Source organism: Mercenaria mercenaria, chromosome 6, assembly GCF_021730395.1.
Source record: "Mercenaria mercenaria strain notata chromosome 6, MADL_Memer_1, whole genome shotgun sequence".
Taxonomy (NCBI): domain Eukaryota; kingdom Metazoa; phylum Mollusca; class Bivalvia; order Venerida; family Veneridae; genus Mercenaria; species Mercenaria mercenaria.
This window is the reverse complement of record NC_069366.1, coordinates 77,950,639-77,965,049: the sequence shown is the minus strand read 5'-3', so window position 1 is coordinate 77,965,049 and position 14,411 is coordinate 77,950,639. Positions and strand designations below refer to the sequence as shown.

The window sequence follows — 14,411 nt, the reverse complement described above, 5'->3', positions numbered from 1 at the left end:
TGCACTGTTCGCTAATCAGTCAGTAAATTTTCAGGGAACACCCCTTCAAATAATAAATGGTACTGCCCAAATTGAATGATAAACCAGTCCATTTTAGAAATATAGCAGGGTAAGGTATTCGTAGTTTGTTGGGATTTAATTTTGTTTATTGATGCAACAGCAAAATCCATATAATGAGTCGTATAATTCTGCAACAGTTACATTTTTGGTTCAGAAATAGTCCCGCCCAAGAATATTAGTGATTTCTCAGTTTTGTGGAAAAACAACTTGTCATTATAGTGTACATTTTGTCTTGAGAACTTAGAAAATGTTAAATTCCCACAACATTGCAAAAATAATTCATGTGTATTTCAAACTCGGTCACTGTTAAATTAAATGATGATAGATCTGTTATTCAAATTTTACACTGTTAATATTTTTATAGGATTTAGTTCTTGAATAAATTTTATGTAGTTTTCTTAAATCAATTAAGTAACAGATGTTTCAAAGTACTTAATATTCATATCAGAAAAATCGTGAAACCGAGTGAAAAGTAAAGAGGTTATTTTTTTAAGGTTTTAAACTGAAATGAAATAGGCTTTAAATAATATTTTGTTCTCTTTTGTAAAATTTAAAAATGACAAATTTACTTTAAAGAAAATGAAAACAGTTAGTACATTTTTAACGATAGTAGGCAAAATAAATTTGTGATACATTGTCATATTGATAAGAAATATGTTTATTTATTGTAAATAGTTAAATTTATTCCCATTAGAATGTGTGTGTATTTTGGTCAAATATTAACGCAGCCTTTTGAATGTACCATTTTGTTTCGAAAACTAGCTAAATAAATTGTGTGGAAAGTTTATTAAATTTTTGACATTTCCTTTATAAATATTGAAACATTTTAATTGACTTAACTTTCAAAAACTTGGTAAGTTTGTTAAAATATTGGGCTTAACATTTGGCCATTTTGGGCTGCAAATTTGATAATGAAATATAATAAAAGCCGTGTAAATATACAACTAGTTAGTATAGCCACTTGGTGTTAAAATGTAATTGTTGTGTAAATAGGGGCCAGGAGTCAGCAGTTTACATATTTGTGCGAACTTCAACAATTTAAGTTTTATAAGTAGAGAGATATTATAATTATCTATATCTTTAAGGTAGCGGACATGCTGTGACCATTGGCAGTTTCCATGCAATTATTTACTCTTGCGTGCTGTATCAGCATCCTTTGCCGTAACAGAAAATGGCTTTTTAATAGCAAATTGTATATAGAGACCATCCTTGTAAGCAACCACAATTTGGTAGTCCCTTGGGTGGTTGTTTTAAATACAATGTCTACAGTAAGAATAATTTACAGCCCAGAAAAAGAAAAACATTTTAAATGATAAAACTGGAGAATACCAACTTCACAATTTCCTTTTAAAAGATATTGCCTAAAATTGGCATCATCACCTCTCTTTTTTTAACTCCCTGCTTTCTCCCTCCCCTCCACCACCACACTTGCACTTTACACACATACTTTTTGTGGGTCCATATACAGTGTGCCCAATCATGTGATTGCGCTACGTCATTTTGAGCTTGAAAGTGAAAGTGGAAAGGTAAACAAAAAATATAAATCAGGGCGTAAGTTTTTTATTCAGTATATTGTGTTAATATCATGCACATGATTCGAAACCTATTTGAAAGTGCTACCCCCTGTACTACGATTTCCCCACAAAACCCTTATCGTTTTAACGCTACTTCTGTTAAATTGACTTGCAGTGAGAACACCTCAGAGCGCACAATGTCGAAAGTGGTTGAACAGGAATAGCGTTAAAACGAGAAGGTTTTGGTGGGGAAATCTAGTACCGGGAAGAAAAGTAGAAGTAGTGGGAACAAAATGACGTAGCACGATCACGTGATTGGGCAACTGATATAGACTGATTCTTGTTCATCCCACCAAAATCAGTGAAAATTGTTCAGCACTCCTAAACTTAAATACTTAATTAAGAGTAAAATTACTTTCTGTTTGTAAACAAAAAAAGAATACCTTTTACTTTCAGTTATTATGAAATAGTCATGATTTTGTTTTGCAATAATGTTACCTCTCGGTCCTAAGTCTAAGAAAAAAATGTTTAGTTAAAAATGTTGGATGATGAAAATTAAAATCTTATTCCTTCTTTATTCAATGTAAAAATCCTCGGTTATAGGGAACTCGGTTATAAGGAACACTTGGTTATAAGGAACACTTTTTCCAGCCCTAAAGTACGAAAATCAATGGAAAAACCCTCAGTTATAGCGAACAGACGTAAAGAATGAAAATTATTGAAAACCGGAAAAAACAGGAGAATTGCTGATTACGTCAGAGTAACGTCGGTACTTTCTTGTGCTTTTATGTACATGAATAAACACACTTATTTTATTTCTATGATCTTAAGTTTGTTAATTTACGGGTACCATAAATAGAATATGCAATATAATCATTAATATTTATCAAGTAGAAGGAGCTACATATATGAGGAATTTCATGTTAACAATAGTAAACGAAAATCAGTCACAGTTACGGTCACATTCACAAAACCTTGGATTTTAATATTGGTCATTATTTGTCTAGTTTCGTCACAATTGATATATCCTAAATAATGGTAATTACGCGCGATTAACAACAGCAAACAGTCCAGTCTACCAAATTTCTAATTGTAAAAAAATATAGCAGGTGCTAAAATGGACAATAGCAAAACTATAGGTATAGGCCTAATTTACACTTTAATGTATGGCGCCGTTGACCAGTGTGTGCAAAATAAAAAAAATGAACATTTATTTTATATTAATATTGATGCCCCTTCACATAACATGCAATCGAGGAAGTTACGGGAAGTTACTGCAACATTTCTTACAGTCATAGCGCTCTTTGAAAAAAAAGATTGAAATAACCGATAAAAATTAAACAAAATGCTCTCACATAAAGATTCATAGTCGACCTTGAGTGTTAACACATAGCCCTTTTCAAACGTCGGTCAAATAGTGTTTGCTATACAAATTGTGTTCTTTATACATACCTCGGTTACATGGAACTAGTTCGTTATATGGATATAAGAAACCTCGGTTATAAGGAACAATTTTTAGAGGTCCCAAGCTGTTCCTTATAAGCGAGGTTTACTGTATATTTAAACACTTCTGTGGATGAAAGGAGATATTAAAAAAAAACTGATGTCTGTAATGAAAATATACTTTATAAGATAAAAGATCAATTATCAATAAATTTTGTGATATTACTGTAATAAATACACTTCTACCTTTTGATAAAAGCACATTTACAGATTCCATTTAGATAAATTACAGAAGACATGTCAGAGTGTAGCATGATATCTTGTATCTGTGAAAATCACTAATCTTATTAGTTTATTCTAAACATAAATAAATGCTGTGTAAACAAATAGGCAGATCTGTTACTGAATAAATACTGTATAATATCTCTTGTGACTTGGGATATCCAGGTTATCTGATAAAGCTAAAAAAAACAAAAAAACTTTCAAATAATTTTTTTATGCCCCCCAAAGAGAGGCATATTAGTTTTCAACTGTCCGTCCGTTCGTTAGTTTGTTTGTTCATTCGTTAGTTCTTTTGTCACAACATTAACTTTTTGCATGAAGGCACTTTACTCGTGAACCACTGCACCCAGGACCTTCAAACTTCACCTGCTGATAGTACTTATTGAGTACACGACCCCTACTGACTTGGGGTCACCAGGCCAAAGGTCAAGGTCACAAGGGTAAGCGTTAACTTTTTGCATGAAGGCACTGTACTCGCGAACCACTGCACCCAGGACCTTCAAACTTCACATGCTGATAGTACTTATTGAGTACATGACCCCTACTGACTTTGGGGTCACCAGGTCAAAGGTCAAGGTCACAAGGGCCAGCATTAACTTTTGCATGAAGGCACTTTACTCGCGAACCACTGCACCCAGGACCTTCAAACTTGATATGCTGATAGTACTTATTGAGTACACGACCCCTACTGACTTTGAGGTCACCAGGTCAAAGGTCAAGGACACAAGGGCCAGCGTTAACTTTTTGCATGAAGGCACTTTACTCGCGAACCACTGCACCCAGGACCTTCAAACTTCACGTGCTGATAGTACTTACTGAGTACATGACCCCTACTGACTTTGAGGTCACCAGGTCAAAGGTCAAGGTCACAAGGGCCAGCGTTAACTTTTTGCATGAAGGCACTTTACTCGCGAACCACTGCACCCAGGACCTTCAAACTTCACATGCTAATAGTATTTATTGAGGTCAAAGGTCAAGGTCACCAGGTCAAAGGCCAAGGCGCTGCGGGGGTATTTGTCACCATTAGTGACAGCTCTTGTTTTCAATTTTGAAAATGAAGCAAAAAGCCAAAGCAGAAGTTAAGATTTCCTTTGAAGTCGCCTTTATTTAAGCTTATATGAAGTTGGAAATTGTACTTTTGATGGTAGGTTCACTATTGTACATGCTTTTTATGCCCCCCCCCCCCCCCCCCCCCCCGCATCTACTGATGCGGGAGGCATAAAGTGATTGTCCTGTCCGTCCGCACAAGGTTAACCAAATGGGACCATTTCGTCTAGCATCAATACCCCTTACTAGAATGACTTGATACTAATGCAGATGTAACCTCTGACCATTCCTCATCTTCAGACATCACCTGACCTCAGTTTGACCTTGACCTTGACCTCATTTTGGACTTAGGTTGCTTTATATGGGCCATCTCTTGGTTAACCAAATGGGACCGTTTCGTCTAGCATCAATACCGCTTACAAGAATGAATTGATACTAATACAGATGTAACCTGGGACCATTCCTCATCTTCAAACATCACCTGACCTCAGTTTGACCTTGACCTCATTTTGGACTTAGGTTGCTTTATATGGGCCATCTCTTGGTTAACCAAATGGGACCGTTTCGTCTAGCATCAATACCACTTACAAGAATGAATTGATACTAATACAGATGTAACCTGTGACCATTCCTCATCTTCAAACATCACCTGACCTTAGTTTGACCTTGACCTCGTTTTGGACTTAGGTTGCTTTATATCGACAAGGATGCCATCGGGGGCATCAAGCGTTTATTGAACGCAGCTCCTTGTTTCAAACTATCATAGTTTAATTGCCATTTGCACAAATGATCAGATTACAGGATAGTCTTTTCTTTTGTGAGAATTGTTGGTTTCCAAAGATATTCTAGTTGAACTAATCCCTATGCTATTGCCACTGGAGATAACTCCTGAGACTGTTCAAATTTTGTTTGATAGTATGCCCCTTTTCTTTATTATAAACATATATAAAATGGGAGGTAAACAGAGCTAGAAGAAAATTTGCTGAGATAGTAGAAATTTAGAAAAAATACTTTTAAAATATTTAAAAAGAATGTATGTATCTAGTCAGTAGCCAGACTGGTTAAATTCCCACATTCATTGATGTGAAAATCATGAAATGGCCAAAAGTGTCAGTTAAGCATCTTAACATGTTGATGTTGCTATAAGATATTCTCTCATGTGAGAAAAAATTCTCAAAATTTAAAGTCTTTGTAATATCACAAGAATGTGGCGTAATTGGTAAATTTTACCTTAAAATTAAGTAATATCCATAAGTTTATACATGTATGTATTTCTCATAATTTGAAATTTCCTATTTATCTCACTTTAAAGGCAAGAATCTCATATTTTTATTGCTGCTGAATTTTTATAAGAAGTACAATAAAATACTTAGAATTGAATTCTTTGAAAAATGATGTCCCAATATTTATTCCTTATTAAAATGATTGTTTAACAGCTTTCGAATTCTGGTGATCAGACTTGAATTCAGATATACTGAATATTTTCATTGGAATCTGGAAATTATTCATTCTGTTTTCAGTTAAAGTGTTAAATTTGCATTTTCTGTTATTTAGAATAAAACAGAACAGAACTTCTGCTGGTTTTAGTTGATGTGTTGAATTTGGGTTTATTGTCTTTTAAAAAAAGCTGAACAGAACAATGTTTTTTATTTGATTTTAGCAGTCCAACTTATCCACATAGCAAAAATTTACAATACTTCTTAGAAATAATGGAAAATTACAGAAGACCATGTTGGATTAAAGTATCATGATAAGTTGTATCAGTGAAAATCACTAATCTTATTAGTTTATTATAAACATATATAAATGATGTATAAACAAATAGGCAGATCTGTTACCAGATTTATTGCTGAATAAATATTGTACATCACACAGACATGATATTCCTAGATTATCTGATAATGCTAAATATCAGCATTAGACAGGACAGTGTAAGGCCAAGCTATGGTCTGAAATCTGTAAAGGCTTGACATTAGGCATTTTGCAGTATTTTAATCATACACAGTTTGGAATTTTTGCATTTCCAGTTAATGTCTAAACAAATTTACACACAGAAAATTGATGAAAATTGGGTCATGATAATAAAAATCCAATATAAAAGCAGCATGCTTTTGGTTGACATTCCAATTATTGTACAGGGGTCTGTTCTATGCACCACCTAGGTAGCTAGTAGTAATATAGTACCAGAAGTGTTACAAGTAAATCCCTTGCTTGGTGCATTGAGTATTTAACCCTTACCCTGCTAAATTTCTATAATGAACTTGTCCATGATCTTTCAGTTTGGACAGTACCATTAATTGTTAAAAGGGGTGCATACCAAAAAGATACTGACTGAATTGCAAACAGTGCAGGTCATGATCAGACTGCACGGATGTGCAGGCAGATCATGATCTGCACTGGTGGCAAAGGCAGAACCAGTCATGTCCAGCATGGTAAGGGTGAAAGTCGGGGAACTTTACTGGCTTCTCTTCTCTACCCTCATGGTTGAAGATACCATCACGAATGGGGTTCCAAGAGTGATTGATGCAAGTTGTAGAACTTGTTTCACCATCTATCTATTATAAATGAAATGAATTACAAAATAATTAATGAACTAAGGGTTAGTCCAGCACATGTGATCTTCTGTCAAAACATGGAAAAGTCACCATATGGCCTAACATTGTGTCAGTGTGACTCTTAGTCCAACAAAGAAAATAATGTTGTAACTGTTTACTTGTTTCTTACCTTAAAAATTTAATCTGAAAATATTTGTTCTCATCAGTTATTGTGATTTGTATCTTTTCAGGATTATCTGCAAGGAGATTGCAGCAAAGCTCAGAAAATGTTAGGATGGAAACACGAATATGACTTTGATGTAAGTAAAACAAGCAGGTCTTATTATGTTTCATCTTGCAAAATTGAAGTATCTGTCAGTGAACACTAAATGCAATATTTTCAGAGGTGGCACAGTCATACATAAAAAGTTTCTGTCACACATACCTCAAAAAGTATTTGACCTAGGGCCATGTTGCATCATAAAAGTATTATTCAACACGCGGAGCTATGCACTTGGTATTTTGTTCAGGATTTCTCACAGTCAGACCGGAGTTTTGGCTTTATGCATAAAGGTCATACAAATGTGTGCTACATGTATCTCAAAAAGAGTAATTTAGAAAATTCAGTGAAAAACATGTAAATTAAATAAATTTTCGATAATGCATTGAAAATCTTGTAATAATTTTGATAATTCACTGAAACACATGTAAATGAATTTTCGATAATTCATTCAAAAGCATAATGATAAATTTTCATATTTCACAGAAAAACATTTTGTAAATTTTGATAATTCACTTTCGATGATTCATCAAAAATCATGTAATAAATTTCAATAACTCACCGAAAAAACATCTAATAAATTTCGATAATTTACTGAAAAAAGGTAAAAAATTTCAAAAATCCACTGAAAATCATAAAATAAATTTCAAGATTTTGTTGAAAAACATGTAATAAATGTAGATATTATTGTCTTTTTCAGAGACTAGTTGGAGAAATGGTAGAATCTGATCTGGACCTCATGAAAGCAAATCCAACTGCTTAAATATAACACATCGACATGTGATTTCATTCCAATATCAGTGCAACAGAGTTGTTATATTGACTGGGGAATATACAAATGGGTTTTATAGTCATTATGTTTTTTTTTTCTATGTTTTAGCTTCTGAATCCGTGATTCGGATTTTTGTATTTCATGTATGTTTAGGGAAAACAGTGTTACTTTTTTAACTTTTTATTTGACATTGTGTTTATTGTTGGTTTATTAATAGTTTAAGTGCCAAGCATCTCAAGTCCTGGGTGATATTAACTAAACCTGGCAATTTGACCCATTTTGGATCTTGAAAGAGACATGCGTTCAGATGTACTTCATCACTGTGTACTTTATTTAAATTTGAATATTTTTTAAAGTAAGTGTCCCAAAAAAAAATCATGAATAAATCTTCACCAGCAAAATTTATTACTTATCTTTACGTCAAAATTTTCTGCATGAAGAATACAGCAGTTTATCTACTTAGTTGGCCTGGGATTCAGGGGTTGATAATTTTTGCTTTTTCATAACATACGTGGTATTTCATATGTATGAGCAAGTCGATGTTACTGGCCGTTTAGTTTCTGATAGTTTCTGATTTGTCGAACAGAAGCACATGAAGAATCCACAGACTGAAACCCAGGCTACTACTTCGTATACAGATTATTTTAATTCAAATTCATGTTAAACCTATGTATTAAGTATATTGTTGTAACATTGTTAACAAGAATTTGGTGAAACAGAAAGTAATTTAAAAGTATTTAAAAAAAATAAATCTGGAGAAGAGTCCGTTTGATATTGATATTGATATCATTGGCTTATTAACTTTCCAACTTGTCTTGTTGATGATTTATATGTTTGTGTGTTACCATGTGAAAAGGGACAATCTACCAAAGCAAAATCTTGTCAAAATTTGAAATTAACCAGTGTAATAATATATATATTTCATAAAGTTTTGGAACATTGTGTTTTGTAAATGTAAATCAATGATATATATTTAGATAGATTTTTTATCTTCAGCTTAAATTTGGCCTCTGTGGCCACATGGTTCAGGTTCCTGGCTTCAAATTATTTGCCCTTTATTGATGTGGGTTGGAAACCACACTTGGGGTGTAGATTTTTGCATTTGAGGAAGCCTTTCAGCTGGCTTACAGAAAGTCAGTAGTTCTACCCAGGTTCCCATGTATACCTGAAACCATGCCTAGAGGGGTGCATCTGGGGTCTTCCTCCACCACCAAAAGCTGAAAAGTCGTCATAAGACCTAATTATTGTATTATTATGACATTAAATGCAATAAACAAAAAAGTCAGGAAAAAAGATAATCAGAGGGAAAAAGTGTTTCTGAAGTGATTGTGATACAGTCCTTTTTCAGCAATGTCCTTTTTTTTTTCTTTTTTTTTTTTTTTTTTTTAAATAAAATGTTCATTATCTCTCTGAAGATTTAATTTTGTTAAGAAATCATTTAAGTTATATGAGTTTTAGTCTATATGATAGGGTTGCAGTTATTTTGCTTAGCATAAGAAATTTGTTAATGATAGGTTAATAATATATGGATTTTGTGAAATTGAATACTTTGTAATAAGTGTATAACTCAAAATTTGTAGGTGGTAAGGATCCAGTTCATTTTTGTTTGATGTGAATATGTGATTTCTGCTAATTTACACTGAATTCTTTGAGCCAGTTAAGTGTATTCTAGGATATTGCAAAATGCATGTCTTTACAATAGTTTGTATATTGGTGACATAATTTTTGAAAAAACATGATTTTTGTAATATTCTCCTTAATTTATTTTTAGAATTACAGTTTAAACTTAGTGTCTCTAAATTGGTTGTTTGAAAATTCCATTTGAATGCTTAATTACCAGTATTGGTTTTACACATTTCAGTTTTTTAGTGAATTTGAAGTTTGCCAACATCCTGAATTTCAGACATGAAATAATTAAAAATCTATGAAATTGTGCATTTCTGTGTACTCTCAGAATGTTTTCCGCGGACTCATTTTCATTGATTTTGCGACTTTGTAAATCCATGAGATAAAATCTCAACTAATAAGTAGAACTTTCATTCCATCTGTCTTCAAAAGTTGAAATCCTTGACTTCAAATTCACATGAAATAGCTGTTTAGGGCAAAACCACAAATTTCCTGCCAATTCACAGTATTGAATATATGTCATGATGCGATAGAAATAAATATAGCAAAAAAAAATGTGTGAACCAGACATCATTTTGAAGTTAGTGATTATCTCAAAGTAAATGCTCAGTCCCTTGGAATCGTAGATACCGAGTTTGAACTGTGTAATTATGCAGTTCACAATTTGTGGTTACTAACCAGCTAAGCATTACTGGTTGTAAGATGTAAATTTTTTTTTTTTTTTGATCAGTAAAACAAAGAAAATACACAGCAGATCAGCAAAAGACCATTAGTGAACCTCTTGAACACAGCTAACATCTTCGGAGACATCAAACGCTCGTCCACTTCTTCTTTAAATAACAGAATTATAGGCATGTGTTGCTGATAAGCCTCTCGTAGTTCAATCTAACACCATTCACCATCACAGAGGTTTCTTGATGCAATTACATTTAATGTGCAAGCCTCTGAGATGCATCGTAACACTATAGCGATGTTATGGTCGCCAGTGGAAAGTAGTATTTGATTAGTATGTAGAAAATCTTGTAAACTCTCATTCAAACATCGGCAAAAAGCCTTGGTTGTTTCATCCAAATCTTCGCTAGGATACACTATGAAAGAGATATAATTCTTACCGAGTCTGCCGGACAGAAAATTTTCAATAAAACTATCACTTGTCAATTGCTTCATTTGCTTTTTCGTTCTAGAAATATTTATTCGAAACAGTAACATATGAAGGCTATATGGTTATAACGTTTTTAACAAGTATATATTGCATATATACTGAAAAAAGAGAAAAAACGATCAAATGTGCCCCTCTCTCCCTCTCTCTAAACCGTAATATATTACGTCACATTGTCTTATAACGCTTATTGTTTACAAGCAGCTGCCAATATTTCTGAGACAAGTTCCAGTAATGAATACATTTGCAATACTTTTGTATCAGTATGATATAGCCTTGTTGGACAATGTTCGAATAATATTTTTAGATCCAGTTTAGCAAAAAAATTCATGCCTCGCTTTTAGAGTACGAGTTTTACCTACTTCAATGTGACAACACCACCTTAATAAATGGCACCAGTAACCAAAGTAGTAATTGAATAGTACTCTTTCACAGAATATAGTTTTATATATTTTGAAGTATTAATAACATACCACATAAGCACCGATTGTGACTGACTCCCTTTTCATTCTATCATTGCTATAATTATAGTTGAACTGCTGTTTACGATAAGTTAATTACTCTCATAGCTGAATCCTAGAATCACGTATTATATCATGTATATTGTCAATAGTTAAAGCGAACCAACGATTTATTGTTGTAAAAACTTTGTACAAATTTATACCAGTCGGAAAAAAAACTTTTTATAAATATCACCAATTAGAACGCTCTTCTGTAGATAACACATGGGTAAAAAGGTAGAAAGATGACAGTGATTTTGATCTGTATGCAGCGATAGAGGAAGACACAGCGATAAGTCAGCGAATAACTTATCTCAGTACCTTGATAAGGAAGGGTTTTCAGCAACACTGCCAGGACGGATAAACTATTTTAAAAGATGTTTAAACTTCATAGACTACAGAAGATTTGCGTATCGTAACTGGGAGTTTAGCTTTAGAGCCAACGCATAGAAGTTATACCTTTACGGTAGCCGAATACTGTAGACGATAACATATTGTTTTGTAATCTACTGAGGTTCAGTTTACAGCCGAGGTTCTATTTTATTGGCGAAGTAAATCCAAGGCATCGTGGTTATACCAGTAAGGTTGTTGAATGCTGTACAATTAAGCACACAGGCGTTGCGCATCAAGATATTGAGCTGAAGTTTCAATTAAGAAGACATAAGCAGAATATCTATGCAACAGTACTCGTATATTTTTGATTCAAACACATCGTCTGAAGGTATCTTCGACAAAAATGCCGGTTAAGTATAGCAGCTCGAGCCTATGAGTTTAAGCTGAAGATCATTAGTTGGATATTGTTAGTTTAAAACATTGAATGATTTGCCTGATCCCTGATATTATTGAGCCAACAGTTTGAATCATATACAAATCATTGGTACATGAATCTTTTAGGCGAGGCGGACAGAGGAAAATTTTATATGTAAGATTTATAGGTCTAATCTGCTCTGAGTTTTAACAAAGGATATTCAACATAGTTTGTTGCCGTGCCTTGCCTTGACACCCTGGAACGACCACTGCTCTCAAGTAACAAGTGACCGAAAATTTAAACATATATTTCAATGACGCATTACAAATGCTTAAATAAATTGAAAGAAATGCGTTTATTTCACCGAGAAAATAGTCACTTTGTAATTCTCGGCTTCATAATAGCTTCAAGACCACTGATCCCAGGTGGTCAAGATAACTCTGCTTTTCAGTGGTAATACATTGAAATGGAACTAATTTGGATATCATCACACCGTAGACCTTGACTGGTCACCTTACTCAATTAAATCAACATGTCGAGAAATGCAGACACGTAGAGCAAGATAAACAAAATACACGTAGTCTTCTATGATAGAGCTTTCCGAGGTATATAAATGTTGGTTAAACAAGTTATGATTCAAACTAATGTTACTAAATACACTAACTGCAAACATTTACACACCTCGGAAAGCTCTATCGGAGAAGACTACGTGTATTTTGTCTCTCTCGCTCTACGTTTCTGCATTTCTCGCCATGTTGACAGCCGTCTAACTGTTGATGAAACCTGTATTCTGATTGAATGACAAATACAAAAAAAAATGATCATGTGACCATTCTTGTGTCATAACCGCAAAAGAGAAGTGTTTGACAGTTATGATAAAAATACATGTTTTCTTCTCCGATAGAGCTTTCCGAGGTGTGCAAATGTTTGCTGTTAGTGTATTTATTAACAAATTATTACAAATCATAACTTGTTTCACCAAGTTCTACCGCTATTTATTGCAGTTTACACGTTTCAATGTTTTACGCGGTCATGTACAGGTTGTAAACACGGCCGTGTCAGCATATAAAAATTATAATTTACGACTTTTTGGACTATTTTAAAGGGGGAAAAGTATACATTTTCTGTTAGTATCATGCTTTGCTCGTGTGGTTGTCGGATATTATCAACATTTTGCGCAATAGCATAGGGTAAATGAACGTAGGGGTCAAAATTGAAATCCACGTACCATGTTATCTGTTTTATGTGTGATTTTACAATATATGACCATTTTGTGTCGATTCGCCGTAAAATCCAACTCACTCACTTTACTTTTAAAAATAACTTCTTGAATTTCATTAAAAACATTTAAAAGTCTACCATAGAAAGTGATCGATCCCTGTGGTGTTTGCATGGTTAAGGGGACGCATATTGCTACATTCACAGTTCATACAGAAATGCGGAAGGGGTGCATATTCAAGAAATCGATGGTGGGAAAATAAAAAACATATTCCTAAACTGATATAATACTGATGGACACCTGTAATATTCAGTATTTTGTGGATAAGGATGTGGTACTATGAATGTAACAGGAAAACAGAGGTCTTTGTGAAAGTACATTCAACACAAAATATTAAGCTTTTGTATAAGGAAAAAACAGGTTTTTTACAATAACAGTGTTCCAAATAATGTTGAAGGGATGAGATTTTAGGTTTGCTTAAACATGTAAAAATTTAACGCCACGTCATTTCAGCTCGGGATGGACGCCATATTTCTCATTGATAAAAATGTAAACAAAAAAATCAGAGTGGGATTAGCATTGCAAGGGCATAACATGACATTCTACACAATGAATACCTTAGAACAGATATCTAAGATGCTACACAGGTCAGGCGGGTTAAATGCATAATGGCGATCACTTGAAATTCATCTTGAAAAGGTGGTTAATTTTAGTTTATTTACATGGTTTTTAATTTTCCCACGACTTCTCGGCGATTCACTGCATATGTATTACTGCGCCGGACGAAAGGTAACTCTAATAAACAACGGGAGACAACTTAGGTGTCAGCACGTGTACGATTTTTAAAAAAAACATGTCGACGATTATAATTTCTTATCAAATAATGAATTCTATTCAGATATTCGTCTTTAATATTAGAAAATTATTAATTTCTGTGGACATTTGTCAAAAAATATTACTTACATTGGACTACTTTGCGCATCAAACTGGTTTCCGCTTCAGTTGTGAGGCACTTCCGTTATACTTTTTGACAACAATAACAAAACACAAAATGAATCAATAAAGTCACTTATAAACCGACTGCTACTTAAATCAGTGTAAGTAAAGTTGTTGTTACAACATTATACATGTTCGTTACGTTATGAGATAAAGTTTATCTTGAACAGCATAATCCATTAATTACGTTTAGATGATATTGCATTTACAACTTATTTGACCCCATTTTTT

General features: G+C 33.5%; 1 protein-coding gene across 3 annotated transcripts in view; it reads left to right on the top strand.

Annotated features, from left to right (window-relative positions):
• Positions 1-9,315, top strand: part of LOC128557871 (GDP-mannose 4,6 dehydratase-like) — a 77,931-nt gene extending 68,616 nt beyond the window's left edge. For all 3 annotated transcript variants that reach the window (XM_053546397.1, XM_053546396.1, XM_053546395.1), the window contains 2 exons: positions 7,132-7,200; positions 7,861-9,315. In XM_053546397.1, the coding sequence (XP_053402372.1) occupies positions 7,132-7,200; positions 7,861-7,923 (132 nt within the window). In that variant the 3' untranslated portion in view covers positions 7,924-9,315. The remainder of the gene's footprint in view (positions 1-7,131; positions 7,201-7,860) is intronic.
• Positions 9,316-14,411: the final 5,096 nt, after the last annotated feature.